At 47.6% G+C, this 14,643-nt stretch overlaps 1 protein-coding gene across 2 annotated transcripts in view; it reads right to left on the reverse strand.

Annotated features, from left to right (window-relative positions):
• KIF15 (kinesin family member 15) overlaps positions 1–14,643 on the reverse strand; it is a 143,667-nt gene that overhangs the window by 62,829 nt on the left and 66,195 nt on the right. For both annotated transcript variants that reach the window (XM_040431884.1, XM_040431883.1), the window contains exon 13: positions 4,503–4,712. In XM_040431884.1, coding sequence (XP_040287818.1) covers positions 4,503–4,712 — 210 coding nt within the window. The remainder of the gene's footprint in view (positions 1–4,502; positions 4,713–14,643) is intronic.

Genomic DNA, 14,643 nt, shown 5'->3' on the forward strand with positions numbered 1-14,643 from the left:
AAGGGTCCGCCCAGCAACCGCCCGATGCCAGGACAAGACAGGCTAAAGCCCAAGCCGATGTAGCCACCACAGGAAGACGGACTAAATGGTAGTCCTCCCAAGTTACCGAGAAGGTAAATCCATAGCAGAAACATTGCCTAGAATGGAAAAAACGCAATCTGCACCCAGCGGGAGGACAGAACGCGGTAGACCCGTTAGATAGGTACACAGCTAGTACAGTCAGTGTGGACAAGACACCAGAACCATCCACCTGAACAACCATGCTCTTCCCAGAGGGGAGGGCAGAGAAGGAACATCCTCTGAAGCGTGGCCGGAACAGAAGCCACATCGGAGAGATCCGTACCGAGTGGGAGCCAAACAGAACCGGCGAGAAAAGGCAGTCGAGACAGAGGCCGGGATAACACCCTCCAAAAGAAAGGAGGAGTGGGCATAGAGAAGCCATAGGACAGCTCAAAAGCAGAACCCCGCTACACTGAGACGCCCGGTTCACCGCTTCGCAGAAGGCGAATATCCTGAAGAACTCAAGGTGGATGTCCTCCGGACCTGGGTAAGCGAGCACCCAAGAGAAGTTGGGTGACCTTTCCCAAGAAGAGCGGCCCGAACCTGGTAGAAGGAAATAGTAGTAGGCGAGGGGACCATAGTCCCGCCAGAGCCAACATAGAATGCGAAGGGCGCTGCAGACAGCACGCTCGACCATGTGACCACTAGCGCAGGGAAACAATGCTGCGGGAAGACGAATGGGTACGTGTCTAGGAACCACGAACACTCCCCGGCGGAAGGGCCAACGAAATGAATGAGCACCGCCCAGCTCTGAGCAGTAGCGAGCAGGTAGAGGCCGTCTACTTATATATAAGGCATTCATTTGTTTGTTGGACAACACCTTAGGCTTACACAGGTGGACAGAATGATCTCTTTAGAGAATAGTGCAAGGCTTGCTGCAAACACCGTCTCCCAAGAGAAAAAAATATGTCGCAGGAGGAAAGGAGGGATACGTACGAGTAGCCCCGTAAGCAGTGAGAAGGCCAACCCATCTACGGGACGAGAAGGTATACACGGCCCAAACAACGCACAAAAACGTCCACTCACTGCCAAAATATCACTCAGCGAAGGCCAGCCAGAGTGCCACAGTATCTACGGAAGTGCAAAGTGCAAACTGAAAAGGAGTTATGCACAAGACTAGTATGGTATGCGATGGAACGCAAAACTGACCGCCCCGAAAGGGGGGAAATGTACCTGGCAAATTGCAGTCGGCAAGGGTGCAAAAGCCCGCCCCAAAAAAAGGGGGGAATGCCCAAGGCCGTACCTACGTCAGAGAAGTAGGGCATACCATACTTCGCCCCGAAGGGCGCCATGCACATAGCCACACAGTATCCAGCAGGAATGCAGGAGGTCCACCTAGTGAAAGGGGGACATGCACAGGGCTATCCTAGCATTAAGTGAGTGTGCAACAACTCACCCAACACCGAAACTTCGTGAGAGTGTAACTACTCCCAATGAAGGGGAACATGTGCAAGTCCAATACGGCACATACAAGGACAGCCTTGGATCTCGTGAGCGTGCAAAATTCCTCCCATGGAATGAGGGGTGGTCACGCACAAGGCCAGCACGGTATCCAATGGGAGCGCAAGCGTTCCACCCATGTTAGAGGGCCATGCTCAAGGCCAGCAACGTATCCGGTGAGAGTGTAGTATGCCGCCCAGAAAAGAGGGGGGGGGTCATGCACACAGTCAGCATCGCATCCAGGGAGAGTGCGATCAGTCGGTAAGAATGTGTGCATGTCACCTGAAGGAGGCGTGCCCATGGCCGGCAGCGAATCCAGTGAGAGTGCGTACACCGCCCACGGAAGAGGGGTCATGCATATGGCCGGCAGCGGATCCAGTGAGAGTGCAAGCACCCCGCCATGTATGGGGTTCATGCACATGGCCAACAACGTACCGGCGAGAGAACATCACCGACCGAGGGAGTGTATGTATGCCGCCACAGGGAAAATCCAATGAGAGTGCATCATACCACCTATGGAAAGTGGTCATGCACATGGCTGGCAGTGAATCCAGTGAGAGTGCCAAATGCCGTCCACGGAAGGGAGTCATGCCTATGGGCGTCAGCGAAATCAGAGAGTGCAGCATTCCGCCTATGGAAGGGGGTCACGCACATGATCGGCAACGAATCCAGTGAGAGTGCAGCGTTCCACCAATGGAAAGGGATCGTGCACATGGCCAGCACCGTATCTGGTGAGAGTGCAGTATTCCGCCTAAGAAAAAAAAAAGGGGTCATGCACAGATCGCAACGAATCTAGTGAGAGTGTAGCGTTCCGCCTATGGAAGGAGGTCGTGCACATGGCCAGCACCGTATCCGGTGAAACTGCAGTAGTCCGCCAATGAAAGGGGGATCATGCACAAGGCCAAACCGTAGCCAGGGAGAGTACAGTATCCCGCCCAGAAGGGGGGTCCCGCACATGGCAGTACCATAACTGAAGAGGGTGACGAATGCTGCCTACAGAAAGGGCCGCATGCACTTGACCAGCGCCGTATCGTGAGAGAGGGCTAGGAGGGTAAAATGACCCTGGCAGCGCCGCAGCCGGGGAGTGCGACATGCCGCCTAGGGAAGGGGGGCATGTACTGACATGAGGCTGCAGCGTCCTGCGCAGCCCACAAGTTATATATATAAAAAAATTTTTTTTTATATATATATATATATATATATATATATATATATATATATATAACAGAAAGGGGAGCCACCTACAGGAGCACTGGGGGGTTCCATACAGGCCCATCTGAAGCCGGCCTGTACCCAAAGGGTTAAACAGGGATCCGGCCAGGAGGGCGGCGCTGCGATCTCCTGGGGGCAGCCATACAGCCCCATCTGAAGCCGGCCTGTACCGCGGCGCTGCGATCCCCTGGGGGCACCCATACAGGCCATCTGAAGCCGGCCTGTACCCAAAGGGTTAACAGGGATCCGGCCTGGAGGGCGGCGCTGCGATCCCCTGGGGGCGGGGGAACCTCCCGGCGGGAAGAATTCCCGCCTGGAGAAGTTCCAGCCCCCTCCAACAGAGGCCGGAATTTTGCGGCCTAGTAATTGTAGGCCGTGAAGCCGGGGCCTAAATTATTAGCGGCGCCCGGCTGACCGGGGCCGCACAGTATTCAAGTACCGGCCGGGGAACGAAGCGGCGCATGCACATGCCGGCCGCGGGTGCCCACCCCGCGGGCCGGAAGAGCCGGGGACCCGGATAGAGCGCCGGGATCGCGGCCGTAAAGCCTGCGGTGCCCGGCCGACCGGAATGTTCCGACGGTCGGCCTGGGGCTGTTGAAGCATAGCGCTCATATTGCAGGCCGCGGGTGCCCACCCCGCTGCCCAGAAGCGAGGACCCTGCGCTCGGCAGCCATTTTACCCATGGAGCGGGCCCTGGCTTATAACAGCGCACCATGTGGCCAACAGCCACAACCACCTTGCCCTTGGGCCGGTGCCCGTGAGGGCAGAGGAGGGTCAGGAGCAGCAAGGCTCTGGCCCTGAAGCAGTAGCCGGTAAGAGGGAGGGGGACCCTGAGACCGGGTGCCTGTGAGGGTGGGATGCCTGCATAACCCCTCCGTCAGGGGCAGCTAGTTGCGGACCACTGCAGCTCCCCAGGCATTCTTCTTGTAGGGAGAAGGGTGCCAATGACCTATGGAGGCCAGGAGAGAGGGAGCAGAATGTCGCCCTGCGGCAGCCCAGGGGCCAGCCTAGGTCTAGCAGGGACAGAAGGGTCCATAGGCCCAGTATAGGGTCAGGCACGCAGGAGACCGGGGGGGACGGGGATGTTGGGCTGGAGCAGCCAATCTCTCACCATAGACGTCTTCACCCTCGGTCCGTTCCAGCAGGGTCGCCCCTTCAGCTACTGGCACCGTAGTGGCAGGACGCTGGAAGGGGGACTTGGCGTGCGGGCGACCCTTGCGCTGGCGGGATGTAGGGGAGCTGGGCTGCCCTGATCCACCTTGCCTTCTGTGGGGGAGGCAGCCGTGCGGGTGACCGGCACTGGCGCAGCTCAACCCCGGGAGAAACAGAGAGGTCTAGTGCGTCTCTGTTGTCCCTGATGATCTGGAACAAAAAGAAAAGAAAAAAGTAAAAATCTAAAATTTAAACAAGGAGAAACCAGCCCTGCAGAGCAGGGAGTGTCTTTCCTCCTTGGACACTAAGCAAAAACTGGCAGTCTCTCTCTCCAGGCTGAGGGTATAGCTGTGGAGGAGGGGCTTAACAGTCTTCACTTAGTGTCACGCCTCCTAGGGAGATGAGCTATACCCAAGGTCTTCTGTGTCCCCCAAGGAAACTGGGCGAGAAAGGGGCCTCTACATAAACCAATGCAAACTGTCCACAGCAAGCTTTAGCACAAGCAAGCAGCCCCTCCAACTAGGACGTCTACCCCTTGTTTTTGAAGGTTTATTTCTAACACTGTGCAGGTGAAGATGTCTATTTTAGCAGCAACAGCATAACATTTCTTTGAACCCAAAACCTGGACAGCCAAGTACCTGTTCCTTTAAAACAAGCAGCTCTTCCTTTATTTCTGCTATGAGGTCATCATGTTCATCATTTGAAAATGAATTTCGACCCTCTTTGTGGGTCTTCTCGAGTCGAGCAATGTGATCTTCTCTGAATTTTACAATCATTTTGTTGGACTGGATGAACTTCTCCTTTTTGTTGCACAGATCTTCAAGCCGAGCCACCTTCTGTATCAGCGCCTGTGGAACATTACATAAACCATCAGGGTGAAACAGACCAGATTTCGCTCCTTCACAAATTTTATAACATGCTCACACATTCAGCCAGATGATAGAAATAATGAAGAAACCACCATTTGATCCTAAAAACCTATTTTTTTGTAATCTGTAAAATATTTTATTTAGTCCATTTGATGGAGAGACAGCTTCTTCTACATATGAAGTTGACTAACTTTTTTTTTGAACGATAGAGCTCAAAATAATAAAAAGAAAAAACAAAAAAAACTTTATTAAGATTTCTAACTAAAATATCTGTTTCAAATGGTTGTCTAAATAATATACCAATAACAAAGACAGGTGCACTCTGCGGTCTTACTAACCCTCATACTGGTGTAAAATTGAGAGATTAGCCAACATATCCTGCTTGGAGGACATGTCTGAGCCCGAGCACCGCGCCAAGATTTCTCAAGTAGCTCAGGACCTAACGCTAAACCTACCTGTGCCATATGGGCAATACCAGGAGCCAGTGGGCGAATTACAGGAGCGCAAGGTCCGACTCACAGCAATCTCCCAGTAACCTCCAGCATGTGACCATGCATACAATGGGAGGAGGGAGAGAGCTCTGAGCCCCACCCAAGACTGGCAACTTAGATTGCTGTGAGTCAGACCTTGCACTCCTGTAATTCGCCCACTGGTTCCTGGTATTGCCCATACAGCACAGGTATTTATTTATTTTTTTAATTCGTTTTATTGAACAAATAAAATGTGCAAGGTATACAAAGTACACACAACAATATGCACAACCAAAAACAAGCTGTACTATGTCATATCATGTTCATATATATTGTTTGTATTGCTTTTATCACATTTATCACATGAGCTCAGTCGCCGAGACATGATAGCCAAAGAGCTAGACAACTCCTGGTGAGAGTACATTGATTGTGATGAGGAACACCATCTCTCCCATATCTTAGTGAATTTGGGAGCACAACCTCTATTTTTGTATACTATATTTTCATATGGTATGACAGTATTTACCAAATTTTTCCACTGATTTATTGTGGGACCTCTCTCCCCCATCCACCTAATTGCCACCGCTTTTCGGGACAAAAATAAGGCCTCTCTCAAAAATATTCTACCATAATGATCCCAAATTTCTTCATCTAGGATGCCAAAGATACATAATTTATGAGTCATGGGTACTGTATGTCCCATAAGGATAGTTAAGAAATCAGTGACTTTTGTCCAAAACCTCTGGATGTGTGAACACATCCATATTAAATGCCAAAAGTCAGCACCTTCCATAGAGCACCTGTGACAGCAAGAATGTGATAAGGCGCCAATCTTAGCCAGACGCAGAGGGGACAGGTATCCCTGGTGTATTATACACAGTTGGATAAACCTATTATTTATAGCCGGAGATACCAGTAAGGGTGACTCAAGGATTTCCTCAATATCCTCATCAGTGAGGTCTGGTATCAGTGACTTCCACTTAAGTTAAATCCCTTAAGGATTATCCCTAAGTTTAGCATTCAATAGGTGAGTATAAAGCCCTGATAAATCCTTTGGGGCCCTGAGATCGAATCACCCCAATCATAGGAAAGTTAGTAATTAACTCGGTTTGTACCAAAATGTGTTTGCAAAGCATGACTGATTTGTAGGTATTTATGAAATGAACTCCTGGGTAGTTCATATCTAGTGCTCAGTGTGTCGTATGCACAAAAAACATTGTCATCATAGACATTTCCTAATAAGCGGACATTATGTTGTTTCCAAAATTGAATTCCCGGTAAGGATAACAGAGAGGGAAACATGGGGTTATCCCATAAAGGGGTATCTGGAATGTGATCCTCATAATTGTACAGATTTTTGCAGGCTTTCCAAACCTGAATACCCAATCTATGTAATGGTAATAGCTGTCCAGGGAACAGATGTGGCTGTTCTAAAACAGGCCATAGTGTCTTAATATTCAAAAATTCGGCCAAGAGATATTCAGATCTGGGCATCTGGATATTAATGGCCAACCATGCCTTCAAGTAGCGCAGTTGCCCTGCCAAACAGTAAGTATACAGATCTGGCAAGGACATACCCCCATTCCCCCTCTGGCGGCACAAAATATCTACCGAAAGCTTGTGTCTATTAGGTCCCCAGATAAAAGGTGCCAGCATAGATTTGTACTGTTGGAAAATCCTCTTTGGGATAATAAAAGGTGCATGTTCCAGAACATACAAGAATTTGGGCAGAACAATCAATTTGACCAGATTAATGCGACCTGCCACCGACAATGGTAGGCCCCCCAGATCTTGAATTTATCTCTGCAGTAATCCAAGAGAGGTCTAACAATGGAGACATGAAAAGTGTCTGCATCCTTGGTGATGGTGATGCCCAAATATTTGAAGCTGGATACTATAGGTAATTCTCCATTGAGGGGTGCTGAGTCTATAGTGTATAATGGAAAAAGTATTGACTTAGACCAGTTGATTTGGAGACCAGAGAAGAGACTAGAGTTGTTGCGATACCAAATTTTTGATTCGGTTTCGATACCATGAAAAAGTATTGCGATACTCGATACCATTCGATACCACGCGAAAAAAATAAACAAAAAAAGCCACGTGCATTCCTCATTTTTAAAAATGGCGAATCGCGCAGTTTTTATTTTATTTTTTCTGTTCCGGCATTCACCACCTAGATTTTTTTTTTATATTTTAATAGTTTGGACTTTTCTGACGTGGCGATGTAATATGTTTATTTATATATTTTATATGTGAAATTGGGAAAAGGGGGGTGATTTATACTTCATATTTTAGTGTTTTTTTTTTTTTCACTTTTTATTTAATAACTATTTCCCCCCTTAGGGGCTAGAACCTGGGATCTTTCATCCCTTTTCCTATTCACCCTGATAGATCTCTATCAGGGTGAATAGGACTCCACACTGTCCCTGCTGCTCTGTGCTTTGTGCACACAGCATCAGGGATGTTACCATGGCAACCAGGGCTTCCTGGCTGCCATGGTAACCGATCGGAGCCCCAGGCTTACACAGCTGGGGCTCCGATCAGAAGCTGCCACTGCACCACCAATGAGGGGGAGTGGAGAGGTCCCTGTGGCCACTGCCACCAATGATTTTAATACTGGAGGGTTGAGAGGGGCCGGCGCACTGTGCCACCAATGATTTTAATGGGATGGGGGGATTGAGGGGGGGGGGGGGGCACACTGCACCACCAATGATTTTACCCCTTTATACAGGAGGCGGGTACTAGCAGATCAGCGGCAGTTAACTGCCGCTGATCGCAGCTCCCTGTCAGGGGCAGGGTGCCGGAAATGCGATTCTGCTGCCGGCACCCGCCTCCTGTATGTGTTAAAGACTGACTACTGTATATGAGTCCAGACTTTCACTATTAGGCCACACAGAGCGGCGCCCAGCGATGTCTCAGCACTCACCATTTAGTCCTGGGCGCCGCTCCGTTCGCCCGCAGTGCCCCATTACTGTCTCCTCTCCTGCTCCACATGCTGCTGATTACTATCGGAGCGATGGGAGGAGACATCAGCTTCACTAGTGGGCGTTCCTTCTCCCTGGCTGTAGCGCTGTCCAATCGCAGCGCAGGGAAAAGGAACGCCCACTAGTGAAGCTGATGTCTCCTCCCATCGCTCCGATAGTAATCCTATCATTGGGGGCGCAGTGCGCCCGCCCCTCCTCCGCCCCTCTCTTCTCATTGCCGCCCCTCCTCCACCCCCTCTCTTCTCATTGCCGCCCCTCTCTTCTCATTGGTGGCAGCGGCAGCAGCACAGGGGGAGGGAGGACAGCTTCCTTCTCCCCGTGCTGCTGAGAGAGAACATGAGCGCGCCGATAGCAGCGCGCTCATGTTCAGAGATACTAGACTGCGCAGAAGCGCAGCCCAGTATCGAAAAAACGGAAATCCCGGTATCGTATCGATACCGGGACAAAAGTATCGATTGGGTATCGAAATTTCGATACCCGCAACAACCCTAGAAGAGACTGAATCCTTCAATTAGCGATACAGCCCTAGGAAGAGTAGTTTCAACTTCTGACATAAAGAGCACCATGTCGTCTGCATACAGACTTGTTCTGTCTTCACCCTGTCCCAGACTCACACCCATGAAAATGTTATCACCTCTAATACGTATAGCCAGGGGCTCTATGGCCAGGGCAAAGAGCAAGGGGGAAAGCAGGCAGCCTTGCCGGGTGCCTCTCCCAAGGCTAAAACTGCTTGAACACATACCATTCACCATATTAGATTTTGAGTCTTTACATAAAATGGAAATTCATTTAATAAAATTAGGACCAAATCCAAAATGTTCCAGAGTAGCCAATAAGAACGGCCACTATCAAGTCAAAGGCCTTGGCCGCATCTAATGAGGCCAATGCCCATTTTTGTTTTTTAGACAGGCCTATCTGGGTGTATCAACGGGCTAACATCTTTGGATGGATGCTAGTATTTTGGTCAGTATTTTATAATCCAGATTCAGCAGAGATATTGGCCTGTAAGAGCTGTACTCCGTAGGATCCTTTCCTGACTTCAATAAAATCACAATAGTTGCTTCATACAGAGATGGTGGCAAACTACCCTGAGAAAATGACTCAGTATACATGTGTAATAGAAGTGGAGTCAGAGAAGCCGCATATTTGGAATATATTTCCACTGGCAGCCCATCCGGGCCAGGAGATTTCCCTTTCGCAGGTGTAGAGATGGCATCTGAGATCTCCTGAGCCGTTATCTGGGCCTCCAGTAAATTTTTAGATTCTTGCGAAAGTTTGGGAATCTCTCTTTCTGACAAGTAACTCCTAACATCATCCAATGTGTACTCTACCCTACCAGTATAGAGCGATTAGTAGTAATCCCTAAATCTGCAGGTAATGGCCTCAAGTTCTGTTAATAGACCACCATCTACATCCCTTATTCAAAGTATCGGTGGAGAAGCTTGATTTTGCTGAGTTATATGAGCTAATACTTTACTAGATTGGTTCCCCATTTCAAAGTAAAATTGCCTAGTAAAAAATAGCCTGCGCTGGGCCTTCTCCTTCAGAAAGGTTCAGATATTGGCTACCCTTTAAAAGCCAATTCTGTTTGTTCTGGTCAGTACGGTCATCAATGTATAATCTCTCTAAATTAGAGCATTATGATGCCACTTCCTTTTCTAACCTGGCCAAAGCTCGTTTAACAAAGGAGATGGAAGATTTTAAGCATCCCCTTAATTAAGCCTTCAGCGTGTCCCACCTCAGCAAAGGATCGACATTGTCGTCATGAACCTCTAAGAATAATGTGATCATTGGGAGAAAAAAGGGTAAGCCAGAAGGGATGTATCTTCATTGAGTGACCAGCCTTCCTATGCTCGGGTAAAAAGGTCAGGAGTAACTGTGAATGGTCAGAGACTCCTCTCACTCCGTATTCAATCTGGTAGTCAGTAGAACAGAGCAGGATTCCCCATAGCGTAATCTATTCTGGATAGACTATTGTGACTGGCAGGAATAAGTCTTGCCTTCAGGATATTTAAGCCGCCACATATCGGTCCACCCAATCTCTTCCATTAATTTAGCCAGAGAGGATGCAGAAGTATCAATACCATCTGGGATCCCTCTTGGGTAAAACCTGTCCATGGCGTTAGACATTGTCATATTATAATCCCCCATGCACAACACCCTAGCTGATGGATATGATCAGACACCCTGCTGTCTTTGTAAACGCTAGGTGCCGGAGGGTAAGACTAGATGTAAAAGTTAAACATTGAGAAAAACTGTGGCTTTTTTTTTTTTTTTAAATACTGTATTCATTTGGGGACATGGTACAATAACCTGCCAGGTAATCAGATTGATCTTGGTATTCATCACTTGAAAGCCTGCCACCCAGTAAGTGATCAACATACATTGTGGTGACATGGCGGCATATACTGCGCCCCCATATATGCAGCCATGTCACCACAATGCATATTGATCGCTCACTGGGTGGCATAACTTTTATTAACCGTTTCTGGGAGGGAGACGGGAAAAACAGCAATACTGCTTATAAGTTTTGCAGCGTTAATTTTTAGGCATAAAGAAATTTTTTCTGGGTCAGTACGATTACAGAGATACCAAATACAGTTTTATTTTAACGTTTTACTATTTTTGTGCAATAAGAAAAATCTTTTTGCATTGCAGCTTACCAAGACCCATAACTTTATTATTTTTCCTTCTATGGAGTTGTGCGAGGTATTTGGGGTATTTTAAATAACACTTCTTGATCACTTCTGACATTTTTATTTTTTCTTATGGCATACACCATTGGGGATAATTTACATGATATTTGTGAAGTGTGGGTCGTTATAGACACGGCAGTACCAAACATGTGGGCGAGATTTTATTTTTTCAATTTTTTTTCAATGAAAAGCGCATTTTCAATGAAAAAAAAAAGAAAAGCTTTTTATTAGAAGTTTATTGGTCGCAGCTAGCCTATACACACACATCGACACCCCGCGGTCACATTTGCAGGGTGCTGATGGGAGACAGAGGTAGTCCGCTCCCTCTGTCCCCATTTACATGCAGCGGGCGCCCCTTAGTGACCGTCATAAAAAGGCATATGGTTGGTCACTAAGGGGTTAAACTAATGAAGACCTCACAGTTCAGCGAGTCTGTATTAATGGCCGCATGGCACATTCAATACTGCGCAGCCATTAATACAGACACACTGAGGCGAGGTCTTCATAAGTTTAATTAAAGCCTGCTGAGGCCCTTTTGGCCAAGCAGTATTCAAACAGCACGGCCTTGTCACAACCCTGCTGTGCGGTCATAACTAGGGATGAGTGAATAGTCTTCGGATGAAACATCTGAAGTCGATTTGCATAAAAGTTTTGTTCTAATACTGTACGGAGCAGGAGCTCCGTACAGTATTAGAATGTATTGGCTCCGATAAGCTGAAATGATTGCTTTGCGAAGTCTTGCGAGACTTCGTGCAATAACTTCATAAATTAATTTGTACTGTAAAAAAACATTTCCCAAACTCAGGTTCGGTTCAAAAAGGTACCACTCGCGAGACTTCACGAAGCAATAACTTCGGCTCATCGGAGCCAATACATTCTAATACTGTACGGAGCTCCTGACGAATACCGTACCCTGACTGACGTCAGACGTCGAGCTCACGAGACACGGTATGGTCACGGGTTACCAAGGCGTGACGTTACGCCCTCTCGGAGGAGCAGGTAAGGTCGGCTTGGTACAGTTTACACAGACTCCTCCTGTCCACACGGGCACAGAGAGGCAACAAGCTGAGGGAGCCTGGTCACTGCCGCAGTGAAAACAGCGCCTGCTCAGCCCGGGAAATCTACCACCAGCTTCTCATTTGATATAAGCCCGTTCCGCTAACGGGATTATATAGACTGAGAAACCAACCCGCCGTAGCTTATAACTAGGCCGAAACATGGATGTGGGGATTCGTGATCGAGATACAAGATAGCACAAGATTAAATTATATATTTAATCGCCTTAAGGGCACACTAGATAACACACTATACACACAGAATATATACAGTGGTCTGAGGTTACAAATACAGGTAGTATGGTACAAACAGGATTACACAGAGTACAAGTCAGTTACTGGGTAGATGAATGTTCCTTTGGGTTATGATGGTGGAATAGTCCTTGGCTGCGGTCACGTGGGGGCAGTGATGTCAGCAGTTTCCAGGTCTCTCCAAACACATGGCACGATGTGACCCCTTTCAGAGAAAGACACGCCCGCTTGCTGGCACAAGCCTTTTAAACTGTAGCCGGCCCCTCCTCTTCCCGCCTCTTGGAAGGGTCCCCCCCTCCCTGCTGATCCTGGCAGCTCAATGACTCACAAAACCCTTTAGGGTTCATAGCTCCAGACCAGAAGGTCACAGGGAGATTGTTCTGGGACCAACAGACCCGTCTGGGTTCTCGCTACAAGTAGAGTCCAAACATGGTACCGTTATTGGGTGTCTGTGGGGAGATACACTGCGTGCAGAATTATTAGGCAAATGAGTATTTTGACCACATCATCCTCTTTATGCATGTTGTCTTACTCCAAGCTGTATAGGCTCGAAAGCCTACTACCAATTAAGCATATTAGGTGATGTGCATCTCTGTAATGAGAAGGGGTGTGGTCTAATGACATCAACACCCTATATTAGGTGTGCATAATTATTAGGCAACTTCCTTTCCTTTGGCAAAATGGGTCAAAAGAAGGTCTTGACAGGCTCAGAAAAGTCAAAAATAGTGAGATATCTTGCAGAGGGATGCAGCACTCTTAAAATTGCAAAGCTTCTGAAGCGTGATCATCGAACAATCAAGCGTTTCATTCAAAATAGTCAACAGGGTCGCAAGAAGCGTGTGGAAAAACCAAGGCACAAAATAACTGCCCATGAACTGAGAAAAGTCAAGCGTGCAGCTGCCAAGATGCCACTTGCCACCAGTTTGGCCATATTTCAGAGCTGCAACATCACTGGAGTGCCCAAAAGCACAAGGTGTGCAATACTCAGAGACATGGCCAAGGTAAGAAAGGCTGAAAGACGACCACCACTGAACAAGACACACAAGCTGAAACGTCAAGACTGGGCCAAGAAATATCTCAAGACTGATTTTTCTAAGGTTTTATGGAATGATGAAATGAGAGTGAGTCTTGATGGGCCAGATGGATGGGCCCGTGGCTGGATTGGTAAAGGGCAGAGAGCTCCAGTCCGACTCAGACGCCAGCAAGGTGGAGGTGGAGTACTGGTTTGGGCTGGTATCATCAAAGATGAGCTTGTGGGGCCTTTTCGGGTTGAGGATGGAGTCAAGCTCAACTCCCAGTCCTACTGCCAGTTTCTGGAAGACACCTTCTTCAAGCAGTGGTACAGGAAGAAGTCTGCATCCTTCAAGAAAAACATGATTTTCATGCAGGACAATGCTCCATCACACGCGTCCAAGTACTCCACAGTGTGGCTGGCAAGAAAGGGTATAAAAGAAGAAAATCTAATGACATGGCCTCCTTGTTCACCTGATCTGAACCCCATTGAGAACCTGTGGTCCATCATCAAATGTGAGATTTACAAGGAGGGAAAACAGTACACCTCTCTGAACAGTGTCTGGGAGGCTGTGGTTGCTGCTGCACGCAATGTTGATGGTGAACAGATCAAAACACTGACAGAATCCATGGATGGCAGGCTTTTGAGTGTCCTTGCAAAGAAAGGTGGCTATATTGGTCACTGATTTGTTTTTGAATGTCAGAAATGTATATTTGTGAATGTTGAGATGTTATATTGGTTTCACTGGTAAAAATAAATAATTGAAATGGGTATATATTTGTTTTTTGTTAAGTTGCCTAATAATTATGCACAGTAATAGTCACCTGCACACACAGATATCCCCCTAAAATAGCTAAAACTAAAAACAAACTAAAAACTACTTCCAAAAATATTCAGCTTTGATATTAATGAGTTTTTTGGGTTCATTGAGAACATGGTTGTTGTTCAATAATAAAATTAATCCTCAAAAATACAACTTGCCTAATAATTCTGCACTCCCTGTATGTATATCACCCTTCCCTGGCACCTGACCTCCAACCTAATGGGTATGTTCATCTTTGCCCCAGGATCGCATAAATATATTTTACTTATGTCTGGGATGGATGGGCGATTCATAATTCCTTATGAACCGCCGATTCCATGATGTCTGGGGGAAAATGATAGATCTGGGCAAGGGCTGAGACCCCCTACAGAGAGGTTTTCCTGTAGGATTAACTGGCCTCCGTACTGGCTGGTTGAGGTGTGGATTCGTACACATGTGGCCGCCTTGAAGCCAGAACCCCTGTGGAGTTCACTACCTCGGCTTATCTGACAAGCAGATGGTTGGAGTGAGAACTTATTTTGCAGGTACACTGACAAAGGTAAATCAGATGAATATCATGACTGCCATTAAATAATGATCCATATTTCTCACAGGAGCAAATACATTATAATACTGTAC

This window comes from Bufo bufo, chromosome 5 (assembly GCF_905171765.1).
Source record: "Bufo bufo chromosome 5, aBufBuf1.1, whole genome shotgun sequence".
NCBI classification, from domain to species: domain Eukaryota; kingdom Metazoa; phylum Chordata; class Amphibia; order Anura; family Bufonidae; genus Bufo; species Bufo bufo.